General features: G+C 40.8%; 2 protein-coding genes across 3 annotated transcripts in view; one reads left to right on the plus strand and one right to left on the minus strand.

Moving 5' to 3' along the window:
• Window positions 1-23,332, plus strand: CNIH4 (cornichon family member 4). 2 transcript variants are annotated; one of them, XM_064709476.1, is made up of 5 exons: window positions 1-127; window positions 1,576-1,644; window positions 2,419-2,531; window positions 4,656-4,796; window positions 23,236-23,332. In XM_064709476.1, exons 1-5 carry the CDS (start codon window positions 59-61, stop codon window positions 23,258-23,260), a joined length of 417 nt encoding a protein of 138 aa, XP_064565546.1. In that variant the 5' UTR covers window positions 1-58; the 3' UTR covers window positions 23,261-23,332. The 2 variants fall into 2 exon arrangements, with proteins under 2 accessions (XP_064565546.1, XP_064565545.1); XM_064709475.1 differs by lacking the exon at window positions 23,236-23,332 and adding an exon at window positions 5,355-6,426.
• Window positions 13,584-24,078, minus strand: part of WDR26 (WD repeat domain 26) — a 27,601-nt gene continuing 17,106 nt past the window's right edge. The window contains exons 8-14 of the mRNA XM_064709473.1: window positions 22,107-22,247; window positions 20,732-20,851; window positions 19,867-20,012; window positions 19,318-19,396; window positions 18,612-18,741; window positions 15,775-15,960; window positions 13,584-14,314 (exon numbers count right to left, since the gene is read on the minus strand). Of these exons, the coding sequence (XP_064565543.1) occupies window positions 14,289-14,314; window positions 15,775-15,960; window positions 18,612-18,741; window positions 19,318-19,396; window positions 19,867-20,012; window positions 20,732-20,851; window positions 22,107-22,247 (828 nt within the window). The 3' untranslated portion in view covers window positions 13,584-14,288. The remainder of the gene's footprint in view (window positions 14,315-15,774; window positions 15,961-18,611; window positions 18,742-19,317; window positions 19,397-19,866; window positions 20,013-20,731; window positions 20,852-22,106; window positions 22,248-24,078) is intronic.

Consider the following 24,078-nt stretch of genomic DNA (forward strand, 5'->3'; position numbering starts at 1 on the left):
CCTACGGCGGCCGGGAGGGCCCGAGCGCGGCGGGCGCGGCGGCGGCGGCGGCGGCGGGATGGAGTCGGTGGTCTTCATCTTCTCGCTGATCGACTGCTGCGCCCTCATCTTCCTCTCCGTCTACTTCGTATCCTGTTCCTGCGGCGGGCGCGGCCTGGGCAGCGAGGGGAACCGGGCCGGGCCCGCTGAGGCGGCGGGGGGCTGAGGGCGGCGGGGCGGGGCTGGCGCGGGCTCGGCTGCCGGGCCGGGCTCGCTGCGCGGGGCCGCGGCCGCTGAGGGGACACGGGAAGGGCTGAGGGGACACGGCCGCGGCTGCTGAGGGGACACGGGAGGGGCTGAGGGGACACGGGCACGGCTGAGGGAGCGAGCGATGCTGAGGGAGCTGCGCGGGCCTGGAAGCGCGGCCAGCGGGGTTTTCAATGCTGTGCTGGCTCTGTGTGCTCCGAGCTGCGTTTCAATGTTCTTTTGTTAGGGGTTGGTCCGCAATCTTGCACATATTCACCTTTTTTCCTTGCTTTTCTCAATAAACGAGAACTGGCTTTCTTTTTTCTTTTTTTTTTTTAAATTTTTTTTGCTTTTTCTTGCGCGTTCTTTCAGTCCCGCTGAGATTTTTTTTCAGGGACTGCCCAGTTCTTCTAACAAAAGCAATTAAAAAAAAATTCCTCCTAGAAGGATAAGTTGTTGAAAAATGAATAGACTTTACCCGTTTTTTAGGGATAGGAAAAAGATGTCTTAGTGTTCATTTCCTTGGAGAAAAGAACCGTGAGCTCTACATGAGCATGGTGAGGGGCACATGTGCATCCGAAGCCTTTTTTAAGAGGACTCTTCTGTCTGAAACATTCATATTTCAGTCTGAAAGTTCACTCAGTAATGAAAGTTACCCTCTTATTTCCTAGCAAAGCATTAATTAATTCAATATTGTTGTAAATGTTAGGGGGAAAAAAGTAGATTCGCTGCTTAAAACTGCACAGTTGTGTGAGGAGAGTTTAAAAGTGCATTAGCAGCTTCTCCTGCCCATTAAGTTTTGGTTTCAAGGGCTGTAGTAACAATTTTGATACTAAAAGTATCAAACAGCATTTGCCAGTGTCACAGAACTGCAGGATCATTTGATTATATTATATTGTATTATATTATATTATATTATATTGTTTGATTATACAGTTTTACAAGACTTGTAGTAACAGTTTTGATACTAAAAGCACTGTTTGGTTATACAATTGTACAAGGGTTAGAGTAACAATTTTGATACTCAAAATACTGTTTGATTATACAATTGTATCAACAATTTTGATACTGCAAGTTTGCCTGCCTGGTCTATTTAAGGGCTGAACTGAACTTTAGCACTTGTGCAACAGTTGCCCTTGGGAATACATAATAAAATCACTTGGCCTGATGATAAAATATATCCAAACCTTCTATCTAAATTACGAGTGAGTTGTGACTAATTGAAAAATGCCTTTGACAGAGCAAGGCAGTGGATGCTGAGAGCAGAGGGTTGTCCCCAGTTTATTGGATAAAATTAAAGCTTTGTGAATTCTGAATTACCATAATGTGTTTCCTTATCCTGAACCTCAGATAATCACGCTATCAGATCTGGAATGTGACTACATCAATGCTAGATCATGCTGCTCCAAGCTCAATAAAGTAAATTGCTCTTCTTTGCATTTGCTGTGGTTTGAGAAAACCACATCCTTCCCCTGAGCTTTGTAAATAACTGGGGTGTGATGGGTACCTTGACTGGCAGTATTTTGCATGTGTCTCTTATTTCAGCCTGCTTGTCTTTTTTTTGGATGTCCATCTTTCAGTAAATTCCATTACCAAAGTACCATTTTAAATTAATGTGCTTAAAACTCTTAGGATTAAATCACTGTGGCCTACCCATATGTGTATTCACTTTGATTTAAAAGTATTTTTTTCTTAATGTGAGAGAGAATGGCACAGGATCCTGTCAGTCCAAGAATGTGGAATTGCCAGGGGCTGACCCAGTTTAATGATGCCAGTTTTTATATTGATCCCCTTTCTTATCTGTTCCAAGCCTGGGGCTGTTGGTGCAGGTTTTAATTATCTGAATCCCCAAACCCACTCCTCTCTGCAGTGATTTCACATGAGCTCTTTCTGCTTTCTCAGTTGAATGCTTGTGTAGAATAGCTGTGTTCAGACTGTGCTGCTCTCCAGAAATGTTTGTGATGCTTGGAAAAAGCATCTCTGTTACAACATCTCAGGCTTGATTTCTGCTCACTTGTGTGGAACCTGCCTGAAGGTTTTCATTTGTCCACACTGTGATGGAACCCATGCCTCTGCTGCCAGCTGTTCAGATTTTATAATCAGACTGTAATCCCAAATAGATTTTGAGGATCTTTTTCATCAAGGAATTTACAGTTGTGCTGTAACTCTTTCCTCTCTCCCCTTTTTTTGCAGTGGGTGGTGCCTGAGGTGATTGGCCATGCTGTTGTCACTGTATTAATGCTCATTTCATTGCACTGGTTCATCTTTCTCCTCAACCTGCCAGTGGCCACGTGGAATATATACAGGTAAATGCTGAATGGTTTGTGGGGTTTCTTTGTTGCTAGTTTAGCTTTAAGTGTAGCACAAAGATGAACAATATGTCATGCTGAGATGTTTCAGTTGCTAACAGTCTTCACTGATCAAACTGACACAATTTCTTGTGATAAAAAACCCAACAGGGTCAAGGACATGAAACTTTTGGCCTTTGCTTGCATTCTCTTTAGTGCCCAGAAATCTCCATTTGTGGGTCATTCCCAAACTGACAGGAAATGATAGCAGATTAATTGGGATTATGAAATAGTACTGAAACCAGAGTTAATAATGTTTTCATGCCATTCCTGATATGTTGTAAAACCATGGGCTGTGATGTTTCCCCTGCACCCTCCTTCATTTACTGACTTGTGCCTTCCCCTCACCTGCACTGCTTTTGGCCCCCCATCCTGCAGGTTTGCATTTGGCAGGTTTGGAATGGAAGGAACCTTCCATTTGGGAATATTTGCAGCCTTTCACCCTGGCACAGCTGTCAGTGTTCCTGCTCTTTGTCCACTGGGCTGCCACCCCTGGAAATGGGTTAGTTACCACTGGGGTTTCCATGTGGCAGCACTGGGACTGTCACTTCAGACCATGTTCCTTTTCTCTGAACAATCTCTTTTCACATAATGTGGTGTGTGCAGAACTGACCCTTCACAGGGGTTTAGCTGATGGAAACTGGATGTGGATTTGTCACAAATTATCTGCAGTCACTGTACTGAGGGAAGAGCCCCATGTTAAATGTGCAGGTATGGAAAGCTGGCTGTAACTCTGCTTTGCCTGAACCTGCCAGGGCTAACTCTGCAGGGATGGGTTGAGTTGCTGGTAGAATCAAACAAAAAGTTTCACAGCTCTCATTACAACAAAGTTGAGGATCTCTACTGATAACCTGGTTGGGCAAAATAACTGTGCTATTTAAATATTGATAAATAGCACCCTTGTTTCCTGCAGAACTGCCAGCAAAGCCTCCAAATGTTTCTAAGCTGGGGAAACATGAGACAATATAACTTTATGCTTAATAAATAAATGTTGCCTAAATACACACACACAGGGCATGGTTCTGCCTGGTTTTGTTTGCCCCTCTCTGTGTACAGCTCTGACCAATACTTGGTTTAGGATCTGCTGGCAGGTTTAGGGTTTGTTGTTTCATTTAGAAAAGGCTGAGATGTGCCACTGTCAAAAATTTCTTGTGCTGGTTACCACCTTGCTGCTTCATACTGTGTACTTCTATTAATTTTCAAAATAGGCACTTGCTTTCCCTTCTAAAAGTGGTTAGAGAGTTAAATTCCTGCATGGAAGGAGTCTGATTGCAGGAAGGTGGAGGCTGTATAACATCTGAGTGAAGTTGTAGCCTGAGCTCAGCTGGAGTGAGAATTCATGTGCTCCCTTGAGAAATTCTAGTGACAGGAGCACATGCTGCTGGCTCACTTGTCACAGGACACAAACATTTGGTTTCGTGCTTCCTTGGCTTCCGTTCCCCTTGGCTTCACTCAGCTCTTGTGCTCATGTGGGCTCCCACAGCAGAACTCGACATGTTCAGCTGTGCCCAGCTCACCCTGCCAGCCTCTCTCTGTGCTGGGGGGTCCCAGGGAGGCTGGGGCAGAGCAGCAGTCACACACAGGGCCTTGGCTTTTGCCATCTGTGTGACCACTGGAGTTTGTCACTTTCTCTGTGGGGTTTTTTGCTAAAGAAATTATTGATTCTTAGTTAAATTAGATGATTTTCCAGTCCCTTCATCTAATGCATCTTTCCAGTGTGGGTGGGTGTTTTCCTCATGACAACTGTGAACAGCAATTAAATGAGCTGGAATTGGCTGTTACCTGGAATCTCTCACTTATACTTGGGAAGCTGGGCTGATGTTTTTAGTACTTCTTGTTCTCTTATTATTTGTGGGTTGTACTGGTAGAGATAGCTGCAATATCCAGAACTCCCTTACCTTGAATTGTGAAACAGCTCTTCAGATGAAAGTCCTTTATTGGCAAGCTTTCCCCTGCCTCTTGCCCTGACACTCCCTAACATTTTTTGGGTTTTGTTGTGGGCTTTTTTTTCCTAATTTTTTTGTTTGTTTTTGTTTGTTTGGCTTTTGTTTTTTGTTTTTTTTTTTATTCTTTAACTTTCAGGTACATTATGGTGCCAAGTGGAAACATGGGAGTGTTTGATCCCACAGAGATCCATAACCGAGGACAACTGAAATCACACATGAAAGAAGCCATGATTAAGCTGGGCTTTCATCTGCTCTGTTTCTTCATGTACCTTTACAGGTTAGTTTCAAAAATTGCTCCCAAGCAACAAAGGGATTGTCTGCCAGCTATTTTTATCTCCTCTCTTCCACTGGTGTAATTGCTGGTATTCATGTCTTAGCTTTTTGCATCCTGCTAAGCCTTGCTAATACATTTTGACAGCTATCTCTGGGCTCACTATGTGCCTTTATTCATTCTGATCAAACACTGTTTGGAAACTCAGGCTATTCCTTAAAATCAAAACCACAAGTACTACATACAGAGCTTCATGCTTTCAGCACCTACAGTAAGTGGCCTGTTCAGAAAGGAAATACTCCTGAGCACCAAGTTTATTTTACCAGTTCTGTTTTTAAAAAATGAAGTTGATCTGGCTGAGTTGCAGAGATGTGTTGTGTGATAAGGCTGCTTACTCCAGGGTGGCAGAGCAGCATTGATTCTGCAGCCTTGGCTCCATGAGCACAGCACACAGCAGGGCTGCCCTGACTTTCTATTGCAGGTTCTCTCAGTGACACTGAGAGCTGCTCCTGCTTGCACAAGCTTCAGTAATCCACTGGTGTCATGTTTTCTGTTTTGTCACAGTATGATTCTGGCTTTGATAAATGATTGAGAAGTTGAAAGAACCATTAGCTGCCAAATGGGGTCATCACTCCAGGGACTGGTGGTGGAGCCACAGACACCTCCCGAACACACCTAGATCAGTGTCGTCATGCAGTATATTTTTCCTCTTTGAACAAGAAATATTTTTCTGTATTTTTAACATAAAATATTTTCAAAAGGCATTGGATCTGTGTAGCAGTTGTTTTTGTTCCTTTACAAGCCAAACTTCTGGAGCTGCTGCTTCTGTAAGATGAAATCCTTGCTTACAGAAGTGACCTCATAGGAATTGAATGGTGATAAGGGAAACTCGTAATGATGGTTGTTCCAGAGCACATTCAAGTGCAGCAGTGATATCTGATTCTTGCTGAGAGCTGTCAGGATGAGACTTTGGCTGCCAAGCTGTCCTATCAGAGCCTAATTTGAAGGAGCACTTGGAACAGATTTCAAAGTGGAACAGGAGCACAGCTTGCATCTTTGTGTTGGTATTCTTTCCAGACAAAAATCAATGGAATAAAAGTGGTATTTTCCTCCCTTTCCCCACTCTGCTGCAGCAATCTATATGAAGTCTTGCATTTGGATGGATTAAGATCCCTTTGGTGGATATCACACTTGTGTGTAAGAGTGCAGATAAACATGATTAATACTTGCTTTTCCCCTTCAACTCCTATTTTGTCATTGAAGTGCATCATGGACATCCAGATAAAGTAAAGGTCATATTGCACTGGGGTGGAGTTGGTTACAGAGCAAAAGACAATCTGCAGTTGCTACTCCCTGAAGCTGCTGTTTGCACAGCCAGTGGGGTGAAACAAGAGCCTGTGTAGCTCAGGGAAATGGGCTGGTAACCCATAACCCCACTCCCTCCCTCCAGTTCTGATGTGACTGCTTCAGTGATACCAGCAAGTTCTCTTTGCATCAGTGACAAGTGGATAAACCTGAGTTTGTACCCTCACTGTCCAACAACTGTCTTCAAGTTTTTTATATGTGCTTGCAAACAGGTCTCTTGGAACAAACACAACAATTAAAACACTTTAAAAAATACACTTCTGTAATTCCATCTGGAAATTTATGAGCTTTTTTAACTACTTGGGGTTTCAGCGTACGGCTGAAGTCAAGTTGTTTTCAGGGCTAGCCATGAAAAGGCATCACTGATGCTTTATTGCTGGAGATAACCTTGTGTTCAGTGTTTGTTCTAGAAGAAGTTTGGCTTTAAATTTCTGATGGGTGGAGTCCAAGTTAAGCTGTGTTAAAGATGAATGATGAAAATTGTGCTCATTAAAAAAATAACTAAGGAAACAGCTGCCCCAGCTGGATGACACTGACTACCTGACAGCACAACATCAAACTACAGAAAGTACTGCCCTGCAAAGCCAAAACTCTGACAGGAGGTAGGTCTGCAGAAAGGAGAGCAAATAAAACTTCAGAAGAGTAGAAAGTCAGTAAGTTTTTTAGCAGATTATGGTATGCAATTCAATTACTTTATTTGTGTATGAAAAAACCTACTACACATATTTTGGGTGTTGGAAGAAAGAGCCTAAGTCAGTCCTTGCTGTGCTGCTGACAATAGATGCAGTTCACTAAACTTGTTTCACACTGAGGAACATGAGCATTACCCTCATTTAATTGTAAGTCCATTACTCAATCCAGCAGCTTGGTATCTTATTCTAAAAATGTGATGAATAAGTTCTGTGTTCATTTATATCCAAGAGCTGATTGTAAGACTTGTACAAACCTCAGCAGCAGGTTTCAGAGACACTGCAATTCTGCTGAATAATTACACTGGTAATGTTGAACCCTTCTTACTGTACAGGGTCAGTGCCTGCTTCAAAAGAGATCTTCAGAAAAAATGTATTTGTAATAGCTAAAACCATGATTAATTAGCTGGAAATAGGGATACTGCAGTTATGTCATGCTGCGAGACCCAGAGAGCACAGAAATTTTTATGGTGGTAAGACAAAAATTCAAAACTCCCTATTTTTCAACAGAGAACAGGGTAATTTAAACCCAAGCTTACCATACAGAATTCAAGACAATAAGAAACTTGAGATTGATTTTTAAAAAAAAATTCATCTGACTATCACTAAATTGGTGTGAGGTCAAATACAGATTCCTTCCTATTCACTCAGACTATTTCCCTTTGGACTTGAGGTATTCAGGTATAACTTTGTGAGGCACCATTAGCTATGATTGACAGAAAACTCCTAATCAGTGAAAATAAATCAGTCCTGCAGGGATTCCAACTTTTAACTGATGTTACTGAGCCCTTTTCCTCACCCACAATCTACAGCCCAGCCAGCTTGCAAAGATGATCATCTTGCATCAGTTTTCAGAGAGATTACAGAACACAGTGAAGAATTTTGCATTTGGGGGGTTAGTTAAAATGTGTAGAATTGCATGTTTTTATTAATTATTTACAGACTGTTGGTTATTGAACCTGTTTTTTAAAGAATACACTTGCCTTCTCAATCTAGTAAATGACTGGTTTGATTTTCTGAAATGGTTCTGTATTACAGAACATGGTAAATCAGTGGTGTGAGCAGCAGTCCTAAGAACAATTCCACATGCAGGTTAACAATCAACCAGAAACCCTGATAAGCCCAAGAAGGCAAATCTTTATCAGTTCAGGAATGTCAGAGCTTTATCCCAATTCCTTCTCACAAGAAGCTCTCTGGGATTTTGTTGTACCAGTGCCAAAAGAATTGATGCCTTTAAGTAAAGGGTGTGATGGGCAGTGGAGGGAGCAGCAGGACAATCTGGGCTGGGCATTATTACCAGGACAGTGACCAGCACAGCTCTGGCAGGAACAGCCATACAAACCCTTCAGAGCATTACAGTTCTTTAAAAGTGAGGAGACAACTGGCACTGCCACCCTTCTGGGATGAGGTGACAGCCCTGGCACAGGTGAGGCACACAGGGAGCAGACACAAGGTGTAAGGAATGGCTCTTCTCAGGCAGAATTTGGATTTAAGCTGATTAAGAAATGCACATCTACTCTCAGGTTCATTGTGGAATTTCTTTGAAATAATCTGAATTATTTTAAAAAGCAAACAAAAACCCAAAAGACACATTAAAAAACCAAAACAGATTTTAAAATAACCCCCAAAAATATCAAATCCCAAACTCACAGGACTTCAATGTTACAAATGCTGAAAAGTCCCAGGCCCATAGAACTCATATACCTGTTTTTTTGCACTCTTCTAACCCATTGAAGGCAGACAGGAGAGCAGATGAAGCACAGATTTTTTAGCTGGGTTTGTCAGTAACTCCCTTCATCTGCTGTGTGAATAATTTATGGCTGAAGTGGGTCTGCAACCCAAGAACCCTCCTGTAATGCCAGCTGCCCAGGCAAGTGGCACAAAGGAGGACAGGCAGAGCAATGAGGCACATCCCCTCTCCTGGCCATAATTACCTGTGTGCTGCCTACACTGCAAGGGAGAGAACAAAGTTAATACAAAGGTGCTACCAGAGGGAGTGAAGACTGCTAATCAATATGTAAGTTAAAAGAATTGAAAAATTGGATGCAAATCAACAAAAGGTTTGAGTTTAGAAAAGCTACAGGGAGTGGAAATTAGGCACAACTTTTTACCACAACATAAGCTAGAGCTGAATAAAAATGCAGGACAAAGATGATGCTCTGGTTTAAGGCACAGGGAGGAGGGACAAGTTGGAGGGAACACAAAAGCAGGAGATCCAAGTAATTTAGCAGCACCTCTTACTATGAAGTACCAAAAAACCCCCACAAAACTCAGAGATCACCTCCAACAAGCACAGTGAGGTACTGAAGCAGGCTGCAGCATTAGGGAGTGCTGGATTTCACAGAGCCTGGGACAGGGGCAGGCCGAGTGCCAAAGTACAGCACAAACACAAGGTGAGGGGCATGAGAGGCAGACAGCAGAGCCTGGACAGCACTGAGGGACTCAGCTGCAGCTACACTGCCACAAATTCATTTTCCTAGCAAGGAAGTGAAATAATATGGAAGAAATCTACAATTATTGATCAGGAAATTAACATCCAAGTCAGTCATATAAGTGAAGTTAGGGAAACTAAGAACTATTCATTCCAGTTATTTATTGTTTATTGAATTGAAAGAAAGGGAATACAAACATTTCTGTTAAGTGCTGTGCACCGACATGGAAAAAGTGTATTTTTTTTTAAAAACCCTAATAAAAACAAATCAGAAGTTAATGTAGTTCCAATTGAACAATTTTTAAAGATATGTTTAAAATACTACACATTTATAAAATAAAAAAGTTAAAACGGTGTTCTGTAAATAATTAGTAAAACAAGTGAAAATAAATACGAGACCCAAAGTTCTTATGTTTTTAATGTAATATAGCAAAGAAATTTTTAACTACTTAATAATATCTGAGAGTAACAAAAATCCAGAAAGTTTAAGAACGCAATCCTTTGAAACATTTAATATCAGTCCATAGCAAATAGTCATTACATACCAAAAGCTCTAAGTGTTAACTAGTTCCACCACAACTCCATATAAATCTTGACAATTTAGAAATCTTGAGATCAACAATAAAGTTCTTTTCTTGATCTCTACAGCTTGGTTTGTAAGTACATACATGCTTTGAGGATCCATTTTGTCCCATATGTTTTCAAGGAGCCAATAACTTTTTCCATCTGTGCCTAAAAATGTTAAGTTCCAAATCTAGCACATATACCCTAAGAATGCAAAATGTTTATGAAAAAAAAGATGGGGCACAATGAATTTCAAATTTATAAAAATATACTGATATTAACCAAAACCTTCTGGTCAAAGGACACTTCACATACACACGACTTAAAGGATGCAATAAAACATGACAAGTACCTAGAACATTTGGTTCTCTGTCTGTTTGTGGAACACATGCACACACACACTCACACCAGATGGAGGAACACTCTCACAGATGTTTGACTGAATCCAGATTATCTGGATGAATAGACAGAAAACTTGGCTACAGTTTATTTCAACTAGAGGCAGCTACTGCAGCAGTAGTTCAACACTGCACACTTCAATTAAGTCCACCCTGTTTAAAAAAAGTGTCATAGTTAATGATTTTGCTTTCTAGACATTGTTAAAAAGTAGCAGTTTTCAAAAATCAAGTATGGCAGCTGAAAATGGACTCAAGCCAATGTGGAAAAGACAGGAGGAGGGCAAAAGGAGGATTAGCCATTTATGGGATGGGTGTTCCTCTTAATAGTTGTCTCAAAAAGAAATTAGATACAAGTGTATTTTGTAGCTAAAAATATGGACAAACTATTGAAAGTGCATTTTTCCTCCTCCCCCTTGAGTTACAGTAGTTTATTTGTTGGTCAGTAAATCCTGCTTTTTATGCCCATTCTTTTTTCTCTACCTCCCTCCCCATTTGGATCTACAACATATCCCCTCGAGCTACAGCTAATTGTACAAGTCCTGGCTTCCTGCTAAGGAAACTTCCAGAACTGATTTTGGGTGGGAGTATCACTTAGCAGTGTAAAAATACACAACTAGACACCAACTCCCAACAGCAGACAGTTTTATTAAACATTACCTGGTTGAAGCCAAGTTGAGAAGTAACTGGCAAGATCTGGGCAGATTTCTAGCTTGCATCTTTGCTCCAATCATAAAGAGAAGTTAACTTTAAAGTTGGAGAACTTCAGAAAAGACAGAGGGAATTGAAAAACAAAGGTGTCATTTCCCCCACTTCCCTCCCCTCCAAAACATGAACAGAGCTACCATTTTCCCTTTTGTGTCCCATTGTGCCTTGAAAATTACTTACCTGAACAGCTAAAGAACATTCAGATAATAAAATGCTTCAGCATTTCTTTTTGAGATCTGCCTTGATAATAACCTGGGGCTACTGTGAATATTTGAAGCCAACAGGTGACCAGAGAAAGTTACAAAATGAGTACACACTTACAGTATTTTCTTCTCTAAAACCACGGGCCTGCTGACTGGAAATACAGTCATTTATTGTGGGTGTGCACTTGTTCCAGCCTTACACTCCAGCCTATGAACATTTTTAAGCACATGGAAATCAAAGTGTTGCAAATGAGCAAACTAATTTGGGTTTCCCCCTCCCCACCCCACCCCAGTCTCATTTTATTGTCTGTGCACAAAAAGTATTGGTACTTTTCAATCCACATAGTGTTGGAAATAATTTAGGTTGGTCTTTCATCTCCAGTTGGGATGGTCCTCATTGCTACATCTCTAATGGCAGCTGCTGTGGGACTGAGTAGTGTGGCAAAGTGAAGATGAATCTCCCCTTTCTGTCCTGCCTGCCAGCAGGCTGGCACTGAGACACTCTGGAAGCAGTGCCACCTGCTTGGAGCTTTCCATGCCATGGCTGCACCAGGACACCAAGGGAGAGAGTCCCACACGTGCTGCTCCCTAACTCAGCTCCTAAACACCTCAGAGGGACAGTCCAAGGCCAGAAGAGAGGGGCAGTGTTTTTGCAGAGGTCCTACATTGAAATTCCTAACTGCACTGCTGTGGAAAGCAGGCATCAGCCCACACCTTCCCCCAGCTGCAGCAGGGAAGGGATCTCACCCTGGTCAGTTATGGCCACCACACTGGAAATGCCTGAAGTGCAAATAAAACTTGAAATCTACACTTGAGATTTGATCCAGCCTTCACCCCCTGCCTCAATTCCCGCTTTATTTCCATGAGTATGTAGTGACAGACCACTGCAGGAGATATTAACAGACATCAAAACCATTCTTCTCCTTACTCTCCCTATACAATGGTTGGTTTGAAAACCTAAGTTCCAGAGTAAGACAATACTAGAGTAACTTCCAAAGATTCACATGCTGGCATTGCTTATGAATTGTACCATGTTTTTGAACATGTAAAACATTTTACAGTTTACTGTTTACAATTTAAGGAATTAATTTGTCCTTAAACCCCAAGGTTTAGCTGACTCAAATTTGACCATGGGAACTTGTCTGTTTTCCTGCAACATTAAGGCCACAGGCCTGACTCATCTTGCACTTTTTGAACTAGGAAGGGAAATAAAGAGCTTCCTCCAGAACTGATTAAAGGAAGAAGGAACTGATGTATAATCTTAAGTTGACACATGTATTTTCAGTGCTGTGAAACAGTAATTGCTACCAAAGCATTCACCTTAGTTTTAAGGCTGAACATTTAAGTTCCTACCTGGTTTTGGAGGTATTAGAAGACTCATAGGTCAGATTTGGGGCTGGTTTCAACCACAGTATCAGAATCTTAACTCATGCTTAAGTTTGCACACAAGGCAAGACAAACACACCACTGGATGGCTGGAATCTATAAGGAAAAAAAAAGTCTATCCTGCTAACCTTTGTTTTTCTGGGAAACACCACACTCCCATTCAGAGTGGCTACACCTCTCTTCCCAGGAATCCCAGCAAACCTTCCCCCCCCTTCTTCCACACGTGACTAATAAGGACACTAAATCATTATCTCAGGAAAGGATGAAGTCCACACTTCTGCTCACAGGACTGGTGGCACGCCCTTCCCTGCTCCTCCTTTACTTTGCAGCAGTACCAACACTACCTTTCCACCCAAGGTGGCAAAAGGGAATCCAGTGCCATCCCATAATGGATGTGTGTATAGTGCAGAAGCACAGAGATGCCAGGCCATCTGTTTATGTCAAAAAGAATAAATAATTAAACTATAAATGTTTGCTTTCTCTTAATATGGGACATTAGTGGAACTACTCCTAGATGTGTCAAGATGTTCACAGCACCAGCTTGCAACAAGGTCTGGGAGAGGCATTGAAATCTGAAAACTTAAAAGTATATTCTCAACAACAAAATCTGTCCACCCCTGTTTATCAAATAAAGAAAAAATCTCCATCATAATACAAGTGTTTAATTATGATTTGTACGTAAATTACTTATACAAAGTGTTGACTTTGTGAAGAAAGGACTCTTTCAACACATTCTTCCCTCAAAGTGTAGTCTACCTTTTACACCAGCATTGTTGCATATATTTCTGTAATTAAAAACACCAAAAGACCTCTTCTTGTTTCAGCTCTTAGACTGGTGGTGCAGTCTGAATGCTTTTTTCTCCTGGCTAATACAGCTTAACTGATAAGATGGACAGTGAATTCCTCCATCTGAAACAAGCTTTACTGCCTACACAAATCTCCTTCCAGCCACTGCTTCTGATTGGGTCTCAGGCCACTCCAGAAAAGCATCAGTGATACCGTGTTTCACGACACTTCTTGCATTGTTTTAATTCCAAATGTATACAAATGAAGTCATTTTAATCCTATAAATAATTTATTTTTAAAAAATTGTGCTGTTAACCCCTTTGCAGGGCAACGAGCTATGTGAAAAGTACAAAACTTTTTGTCAAATGTGATACTGAGAGTGCTTTTGACATAGTTCATTGGTTTATCCTCTCAATTGATAGATATACTGCGCAACGGGCAAGGCTAGAATCCATGAACCAAGCTGCAAAGATCTCAAGCTAAGTAAGGCGGAGAGAGACTTGAGAAACAAGAGAAGGAAATACTTTCCTATCCAATGTATACTCTTCAGACTAAAGCACTCTTTCTATCAAGCCTTCTAAACTGTTAAATAAAGTGTTCCAAACAAGCATTTAAACTTCATTACACAGAAGAGCAACAAGAACAGTAGCCTGCCAGACAAAAAGGCAGGAGGGAAAAATATATATACTGAGTTCAATGGTTAGCCTGAATGTAGCACAGTTCTTCACAACCGATGGGGGGGTAATTTCAACACGGTGTCCAACAAAGTTCTAAAGACGTGCTTCATCTCGACTGGTTACTATGAAGCAAAGGTGGTAAATGTTTGGCCCCAACTGGGCTTCAGAAATGGTTCTTTTTTCATGACGAGCATGTCTGTCCAGCTATCAATCATGTTTGTTTGCACCAAATCCCAAGCCATTTAAAATACGACTAATTAAGTTAAACTGAAGTCGTCTGCTCCAAATTCGCCATCAACTATCCATGCTACTGCATTCCTCTGAGCAAAAACAAAAACATAGAGAGAGAGAAAGAAATCACAGCTTGAAGATCTTAGCAACAGTTCATATTTCTATCATAAGGTAATTAATACATTAATTTACATAAATTAACATGTCTATTTACATAAATTTTAACTGAACATGCACTAGTTAATGGATCTTATACCGTAGCTAAATTCCATGCTTAAAATCACTTATTTTAGATAAAATTATTCACAACAATCTAGAAATTATTTTAGCATGTTAGGTGTGGGTACTCATAAAGCACCTGGTCCAAAAAGACATAACAAATTCACATACAAGTTCATGGGGACTGTGCTAAGGACAGAGCTGTCTTGTCACCCATTTAGGATTCCTAGAGTGGTTAGGTATTATTCTGTGCACCTACAACTCTTGTGAAAGCACTGCTGTGAGAAATCCATTTGTGGTTGGTTTGGTTTTGATGGCACTTACTGGTTCATTTTCTAGAGGAACTAAGAAAGAGTGAGCAAGCAGCTCACTGGAGAAAACCAAACAACAAAGCCATGAGTAAAACCAGCTGGAGGACAGCCTCTGACTCCTTATGGGGGCACTCCAGGTCCTACAGATTAGCCAGGCTGGTCCACCTGGTCCAGGACTAGAAGCACATGTATCAAAGCACTGGAGCAGGGAGAAGAGGTAACTCTTCCTCCTAACATCCTTCCAACTTTCAGCCATTTTTACCTAAGGGACATTCTGAACTAGAGGTGTTTACTTATCTACCAGCACTTAATGGATTTCTCTTTGATTACTTTGCCCAGGTTCCCCTTGGTGTCACATCCATGAGGTTCTGTGGCAATAGGATATCCATATATCATTTTAATGTCTCCTGTAAATTCTTACTGCAAGGTTGCATACGTAATGACAGAAGCACATAAAGTGCACAGCAATTCCCCAGCAGTCACCTCCTTAACAATGGGGGAGGCAAGAAGGGCTGGGAACACCTGGGTGCATTTTGGCAGCAAAAAAATGAGCATTGTCTCTCTTTCCCCTGGACACATGTGGTTACTGATGGTTAGTAAAGATGCAATTTTGTACAGGTTCTCTAGGGTAAAACTTTACACTCTGTCTAAATTCTGTTGTAAATTCCTTTTGTAACCATTCCAATACCATTACTCAATTTGCAGTGTGGTTAGAATGCACTGTTTAAATTTTAATAACATTGTATATTACTAAACCTAAGCATTGAAAGCAAGGTTTTTATGGATAAATAAGTTAATATAATCTACATAAATAAGTTAACATAATTCTAGGCTCTTAGTGACACCACAGGGCCATGTTCTCTCAGTTTTCTACAGGGCCGTGTTAGAACAATCTTGGAAATATTGGCTGCACACAAAACGAGCAGCTCAGATAAAAACCACCAGTCACACACTAGAAAAAACCAAACAAAGCAGTGACTAATTTTTCAGCCAGGCTTTTTTTTCTTTGTTTTTTTTACCTTCAATATCCTGGTTGTCTACGAAAGGCGCTGGTCCCCATATCCTGACGGTGCCGTCGTCGGAGGCGCTGGCCATCATGGCCGGGAGCTGGGGGTTCCAGCTGACGCAGTTCACCGTGCGCGTGTGCCCCGTCAGCTCGGCGATGGGCAGCTCGCTGCGCTTGTGCCAGATGTACACCTTGTGATCTGGGCCAAACACAGGGACAGCAGCCTGAGCAGCACTGCTCTGCTCTGCACACACCCAGCACCACCCTCACACCTGCCCTCATTACAACTCCAGTCTCTGGTGGGGAACGGCACTAACAAACTTTTGCTTTTAAAAGGGATCAAAAGAACGCAGGTGTCACAGACATGTTTGATGAAAAATCCTTTCCTTAAGATATTTTCTCCTGAGAAGCTGAGAGGGCTCAAAAACAAAATGTCAACAATAACTACTTGTTGCATTCCAAGCAGCAGATAAATCTGTAATTGGTCTCATGTAGCTGTTTCTAATTAATGGCCAATCACAGCCCAGCTGTCTCAGACTCTGATCAGTCACAAGATTTTATTATCATTCCATTCCTTTCCTTTCAAGCCTTCTGATGAAATCCTTTCTTTTAGTATAGTTTTAATATTATATATATCATAAAATAATAAATCAGCCTTCTGAAACATGGAGTCAGATCCTCATCTCTTCCCTCATCCTGGGACCCCTGCAAATACCACCACACGCAGGCAAAGCCCTTCCATTAACACCTGCAACTCTACTACACTCTGAAGGAAAACGTTGGCATGTAAATAAGTCAATACAAGGGTACTGACTTATGCAAATAAGTCAATACAAGGGTAAAAAGAGAAACTAAACTACTCTACAACTCCATACCTGTAATTAAAATCTTATTCAAAAGGAAGACTTGCAGATTTTTTTGTTCTCCCTCTCAAATAATTGTATTTGCAAATTAGTAAATGCATTATAAAGTCATGAGTACTAAGAATATTTATAACCACCTCCTGTTGATGAGTACCAGATAAGATCACAGCTCTACAGTTTATGAAACACATCTTAATACTAAAAACCTGTAACACTCCAGACAAAGTGCAAACAGAGCAGATGACGGAGCACTAAAGCTTAATGGCTCAAACTGTGAGCTATTGCTATCTTTGACAACCAACCACTGTGTGGTATTTAAAAATATCAATTTGTACATATTGAAGCAGATGCAAACAAACTCTGCACATCCTATTTTGTGATGGGAAGCCTTTAATTACTTCTAGCAACTTGGTAGAAATAGAATAGGGGACTGGTTAGACACTACTGCACTGTTTAGAGAAGAGTCATTCTTTATAACCAACCATATTGAAGAATAAATGGGGGGTTGGGAGAAGGAGGTGGGATAATCCCAGCTGTAGACCAGCAGCCTGTAACAAGTCTGTGGCTTTACCTGTTTAGGACTGTCTGTGGAATATTCCAAACAGAGTTACTGTACAAGTGTGTATTGCTAGAATTACACAAGAGCTTAGTATTGGGGTCTAGCAACCAAATGAAATTATTTTGATCTATCTGAAAGGCTTTCACACAGATGTCACTGAAGGTTCAGCAAACAAACCAATTTTCCTCTGTTCCTCCTCCCAGCCCCTTATAAAACCAACTTGCTCTCTGACCTTCTTGCTGGAAAAGCCTCAAGGCTTTTTCCTACATGGTAACTCCCTTGTCCTGTGCTGAACCAGCTCACTTGAGGTACCACCTTCACATAGGCTTGTGTTTGCTTGTTTTTTTAAAATAGTGTCAGTAGCCACATTTGCACAAAGGTGACAGCTTCAGACAGTTGAAACCTAAGAACCCATCAGTTCCTTACCTCCAGTTTCAATTACAGTGGTTTTTAAACAATGAAAGTCGATAAACTGGTGTACAAAAATGACTGGTACACCACAGTGTCTACACCTGCACACAGTTATGGCTACATCCTGAACTTTCAGGCACTAGGGTCTCACACAAAGAAGCTTGTCCAGATATGGAAAAAGGTTCACACTGGACTGGAGGACTGAAGGTGCTTCAGTCAAATTCCACTGGATGTAGTCAGAGAGTAAAACTTGATTTTATTTTAGATATATTTCATATTTTCCAAAAACAGAGTAGGAAATGCCTTGGCCAACCTTGTTTCCTAAGAACTGTGAGTTACACATTAGTCACAGTAATTTGTTTACATATTGCAAGCGTAATTCTTGGCCCTGCATAAGCCTGAATTCAAAGTGACCTCCATGGCAGGTGATGGCACCACACCAGTGACAAAACCAAACCAATTCAACACATAAGCTTTTAACAATTTCTACTCTTGCCACAGACAGCTGAATAAAAACAGACTTCAAAGCCTTTAATCACCAAGAAACTCTAGCAGACTACGTCAACAACTGCCTAATTTGAGACTACTCCGTCTGTAATTAAAATGATTCTATGGAAATTAAAATAACCTCACCACACCTGTATCTTCAACAGGCAAATGAAGCTGTTTTTCCCCAGAAGAACATTTTATTCAAACCAGAATATCACACCACAAAAAAAAAATCCTCAAGAACACCCCACCCACTTCTAATTAAAACTGTGCAGATGCTTTTGCTGTAGAGGAGGAACACAAAAGAGTCATTAATGTGTTCTACCTCTGCCATCCTCTCAGAAGACTCTGTCTGCCAGCCCACAATTACTTCTTGAAGTATGCCACAATCCCAGCAAGCCTCAAATTCATTTCATGAGCCACTTGGTTTGCTTTTATAATGTTGTTGTTAGCAACTGTCATCTCTAAGATGAAGGAATAGGAAGGATACAGTGTTCCAGTTTTCTGCACAAAGGAGAATGGTGTTACCTTCACTGCCACTCGCAATGAAATCTTCATTATGACCTCCAAAACACGAGTGAATTGTGTAAAATCCTTGTGTAACACCTTGATACTTTCTCACTAAAACTCTGTCTTGTAAGTCCCATAAGTGAACTCCCTGGAAATAAGAAATTTAAAGAATGTTATTTTATCATTAAGTATTATTAACAGCATTCTTCTGAACAATAAAAAATAATTAGAGATGGAAGTGCACTACTTTAGAGCCAACTTCGGTACTGTTAGTGGGTGAAAAGAATAAAGATGTATCAAATTACTAAATTAAATTTTCACTGTAGGTCCCTTCTACTCTGAAAGCCTTATTTTTATCCAAGGTTTTAAAAGCAGAAATAGATAAATAAAATCTGTGCCCCTAGACATGTAAAGTGCCACAGTTCTGCTGCACCTGGCTTCTCAATGCAACAGCCACATAATATTGAATTGTACATATTTCCCAATATAAAACTCTTGACTATAAATCAGTAAAAAAAAAAAAAAAAAATCAGGTCTCAAGAATAAGATTGCCTTCTTGTCAGAGAATTAATTCCATGCTGTATTTATGAATTTTAAAACCTTCATATTACACAATATACAAACGAGTTAATATCAAACATTCCAACTCACATCAATATATTTAAAAACAGGTAGCAGTTGCAAGCAGAGTTATTTCCATTTCCTTTCAACATGCCCAACTCACCTGAGTTGCTACATTTAACAAAGCTAAACGGCCATTTTTTGAAATAGTAAACGACATAATAGGGTGATCCTCTTGTACTCTGAAATGATAACACAAGAGAGTCAAGATAAGCAGATAATAATGCAACACCAAGACAACAGGCATGCCCTGTCTCTGCAGTATGATCAGGGAAAAACAGTTCCCAATCTGAAATAAGGTATGACTCTAGAAACCAGCATAAGCCAGGACTGCAATATTTGTTTATAGTTAGGCCAAAAGGGACTCCAGACCTCAACTCCTAAATTCAAGGCAGAATCTACTAAAATATGTCAAGAATTGAGAGGACTACAAGTGCTCCTGATGACAGAAATGCCAAAACATCCACCAGAACCCTACTCCAGTGCTCAGGAAGTTATTTCTAATATTTGATCAAATGCTGCTGGCTGAAACTTGCTCACTAATTCTTGTCCCACCTTTTAATACTGAGAACATTTAACAACTTGTTTCCCATCCTGTCCCCCACAATGCCACTAGGAAGAGGAATTCAGAACCAAAGAGAGAGGCAGTTACATGTTCCTGTCTGTGAGATCCTCGAAGTTGTAGCCCCGAATTCGCTGGTGTGTGTCCGACGCTAGAACAGTTTTCCCATCGCTCAAGCACCAAAGGCATTGTACTCTCACCCCTTCCCAGGAGTCAAGGAGATTACCATCTAAATCCTAAGCAGAAGGAAAAAAAAAACCAAAACAACAAACATTCAACCATTAGTCCCAGGTTTTTGAGGAGCTGTGACACAAATAAAAATGTTTTTCCCTTTCTAGTCAGACAATTGCTACAGAAAGCAATTAGGACCTAATAAATTAAGAGTTGGTTCTCTTAAGCAAGGGCTTTTGTAGGAATCCACCCTGGAAAGCAGAAAATCCTTTCTGTCACTTACTTTCTCATGCCACCTGCACTCCATCACTGAGCTGGCCTTCACAGAGAGGTCTGCATACTAAATTATTAATATTATTCTGGGAACCAGTTGAAAAACAATCAAGAGTGTGGTGAAACTGTGGACCACCACCCCAAACCAGCTCTAGTCAAGTAATCAGGGTTTCACATCTGTTTTCACCAAGCAAAGACCGCATGCAAAAACTAAGAGATGTAGTCAAAATTCTGTGGAATAAAAACACTTGGGGGCAAGACTGCTTTTTATTAATGTTTTTTTCTGAAGCAGCTAAGAAAAAAAATCCAGATCACAAATCCTCCTTGAGGCAGGTCAAAGATGCTCAAACCCTTCAAACTGCTCCACACAGGAGTGCTGCTGAAATATCTGCATTAACGTATTGCTTCTCTGAATTGCAAAGGATCAGAATCTTTAGTGTACACATCTACAAAACCCAAAAAAGAACTGGCCAAACTTTTAATTCCTTGCTTTGCTTTCCAGAGCACTTACACACTGGTAGAACTGTCCACGCTGCCCTCCCGTTACAAAGCGCTTCCCATCAGGATTCCAGGCCACACTTGTCAAACTGTCCTCATGAGACTGGCTCATCTTTGTCCTCAGCTCCCCAGTCTGGAAAACAAACAAGGGCAGCAGGGCCTTACACCAGAACCCTTTCCCAAAAAGGCACTGGTAATTTTATCTGACAAGAATAGCTTGGAGGTGGATATATTTATTAAAAAGCAAGACATACTTATGAATAATGCAATGAAAAGGCAGAACTACTTTAGCATATCCAGTGAATTTGGACTTGATTTGGGACAATTTCTTTTGTCTGTCAAATCAAGAGAGATGGAATAGTTGGTGTGTTAGACAGCTAAAAGATTTTGAGTGGAATGATAACAAATCATAGGACCAAGCCAAGAGAGTGACAAGCACTAGCAAATGAAAAAAAAAACAAAACACTGAAAGAAAGAAGGCAGGGAGAAACTAGAACAAAACAAGTGACAAAATATATTTTAGTAAGAAGTTAGGAATATCACAGTAGCTAGAATGTTTTCCTCCTTGAGCTGAAGCTCTCCATGCCAAGATTTAGCTTTCATGCCTATAAAGCCACCGTTGCACAAGACAGAACACCAATGAGTGGCATTGTCAGCAGTGCTCCTCACTGAGCCAATTTAGTCAATTAAACAGAAGAAAAGTGTTCCAAGGGTGAAGAAAGGCAACGTTTTTGTTTTAGGAAACTACATTAGTTCAGAGTCCAAGGCAGCACAAGGAAGTCTATACAGCTCTCAGCTGAGGCAAGAGAAGCTTTTATATCAACTCAAGTGCCCATAAAATTCAACAGCAGAAAGTGATTTTCAAATTCATGGAGGGAATGGCAAAATGCCCAAGTGCCTGATGGAAAAATGAAGTTCTGAAACCATAAATTGAAGCCTCTGTCACTGACATCACTGGGAGGGTTACATGAAGCAGAACAGTTTGCATCTTTTACTTTTCCTACTTGTTAAAATCATCAATGAGCAACTGATACTTCTGCCCTCTGCTTCTCTTGATTCATTTGCTGTCCTTCTCTTCAGGAGCTCTCTGACATCCTATGCATTTATGCCATCCCTTCTCAGAAATGATAGTAACCACCCACACAAGAATTGCTGCACAATCCCAGACACTTAGACTTGAACTCCAATTTCAGTTCTGTCCAAAGTGCAAAGAGCATTTGCAAGCTGCCACAATTATTTTTTCAAATTGAGAGGAGGGCAGGGAGATCAGCATCTCTTCTTTACACTCAGCACAAGCCTGCAGCAATTCCTTCTTTCAGGAAGGGATTTAGATATTGAAACAAAAGCAGCACAAAGTTTTTTTTTTTTCACTCTCAGCCAGCACTTACTTGTACATTCCAGAGCCAAAGCTCAGAGCAATCATCTGGGCCACAGGCAACAAGGTAGTTGTCATCTGGACTCCAGGCAATGTAGGAGACGCCGTACGCGTGACCCTCTAACGTCTTAAGGAGTTTTAGCTGGTGAGTGTCCTGGAACAGGAGAGGTGTTCTTGAGACACTGCAAATCAACTCCCACCACATTTCACACTGCCACAGCATCCATCTACAGCATGAGAGCTTTGGGAGTTTACAGGGCCAGAAAATGAAAGTTCCTAACTTCAGCCTTCAAAACAAGAACGCTCAGAGGTATTTTTGTTCCAATATTCTGTGATTTTTAACAAAAAACTCAAGAAATGCCACTGAGTACAAAGTTTTACGTTACATTACACTTGCCTTAGTACAGAAGATTTCTGTAGAGTCAAGTTTTTCTACATCTACTGAAATATGAAACTACTATCATCTGTATTTTACAGAATTAAGTTACTTTCTTAAAACTAAAGACATGTTGGAAACCTGTTCTGGTTAAACAGAGAACCAAAACCTCCACAGCTGCTGACAAGGGAAAACCTTGAAGTGAATTTTTATAAACTTGCATGTATCTTGTGTGTGCTGCTCAAGGAAGGAGATTTACAGAAAGATATTTTTAAAGTCTTCCTTGAGAGGTGTTCTTATTTCAGAAGCATTGCCTACAGCAAGCTGTTTTCTGCCAGATTTAGTGAATGAAGCATACTTGGCACATGCAGCCTCTTGTATCATCTCTATATTACAACTGTTTTACTGCTGCCTCGTCAGAGGAACTTGAACTTTTCAAGAAGCTTGTAAAAATAAATAGTACAGCTAGATACTGTGAAACAACCACACACTGGCTTCCTAAATACAGAAACATGCTTCAGTACAGTATTAGCACTGATTCTTGGGAACAGCAGATACACAAGTAGAACAGAGCTTGTTAAAATGCTGACAATAATTATTTGAAGCCTCTTGGAAAGGGCAATCAAATTGTCCTCCCTCTACCCACCCTCCCCTGTTTTTTTCCATGCATGGCAGATGCTTATATCTCCACAATTTTTTTCAGAAAGCGTGACTAATTTGAAATTCTAGCTTGATTTCTCTAATTGTCCCTTCTCTTTTTTTTCAGTATTAATCAACAGAGCACTTCTTGATTCTGAAGAGAAAGACCAGAGGAAGAGTGACACACAGGATTGTTTCCTGGGATCAGCTCTGAGGGATTTGGTGACTCTCAGCCAGCCTGCAGCACTGGGGGTTCTGCTGGCTAGAAAAAGTAAATTCCTCAAAAGAAAGTGAGCTAAAAATAATCTTCAGAGTGCAGGGAAAGAGGGGCAAATGAATGGACCTCCTCAAGACCCCTTTTCCATTCTAATCATTATTCCTGGACTGCATTAGACCCTGCTGTGTCTGTAGCTAAAGTGATTTTCAAGGAAATTGAGTCATGTCTGACATCATCTCACATCCTGGAGCTTGTCTAGAACCGACACATTTATTTTTTTTTACAACAGGATTAAAGTAGCCTGTCACTTCAGCATATTTGAAACTCATGAGGAACAAGATAGATAAGATATTCCTCTTCTAATGATAGCACTCTGGGGCTGTTACTATCTTCCATAGTGCTCTCATACTTCCCTCCAAATACCATAAAGCTGCTATACCATGCTCTAAAACAGCAGGCAGTGGTATTTCAGGCAAATATCTCCAAATGTAGTCAACTTGCCTCCCACCCACCACCAAAAGAAATCTCAGCACTTCTATCCCTAACATACAGATTCCAAATTTTGGTCGTGTATGACAAGCAACTATTCAGGCATCAACTCAAGTCTGCAGTAGCTGAGCTCCTTGGCTGAAACACCAAAAAGCTGTCAACAGTTTTCAGAAAATGCAGAAGGGATTTTTTTAAGGAGCCTGTTAAAGGAGAACTCTTAACAAAGATGCATGTGAGACAAGGTGATGCACAGTGTGCTCATCC

The sequence above is a fragment of the Zonotrichia leucophrys genome, chromosome 3 (genome assembly GCF_028769735.1).
Source record: "Zonotrichia leucophrys gambelii isolate GWCS_2022_RI chromosome 3, RI_Zleu_2.0, whole genome shotgun sequence".
Taxonomy (NCBI): Eukaryota; Metazoa; Chordata; class Aves; order Passeriformes; family Passerellidae; genus Zonotrichia; species Zonotrichia leucophrys.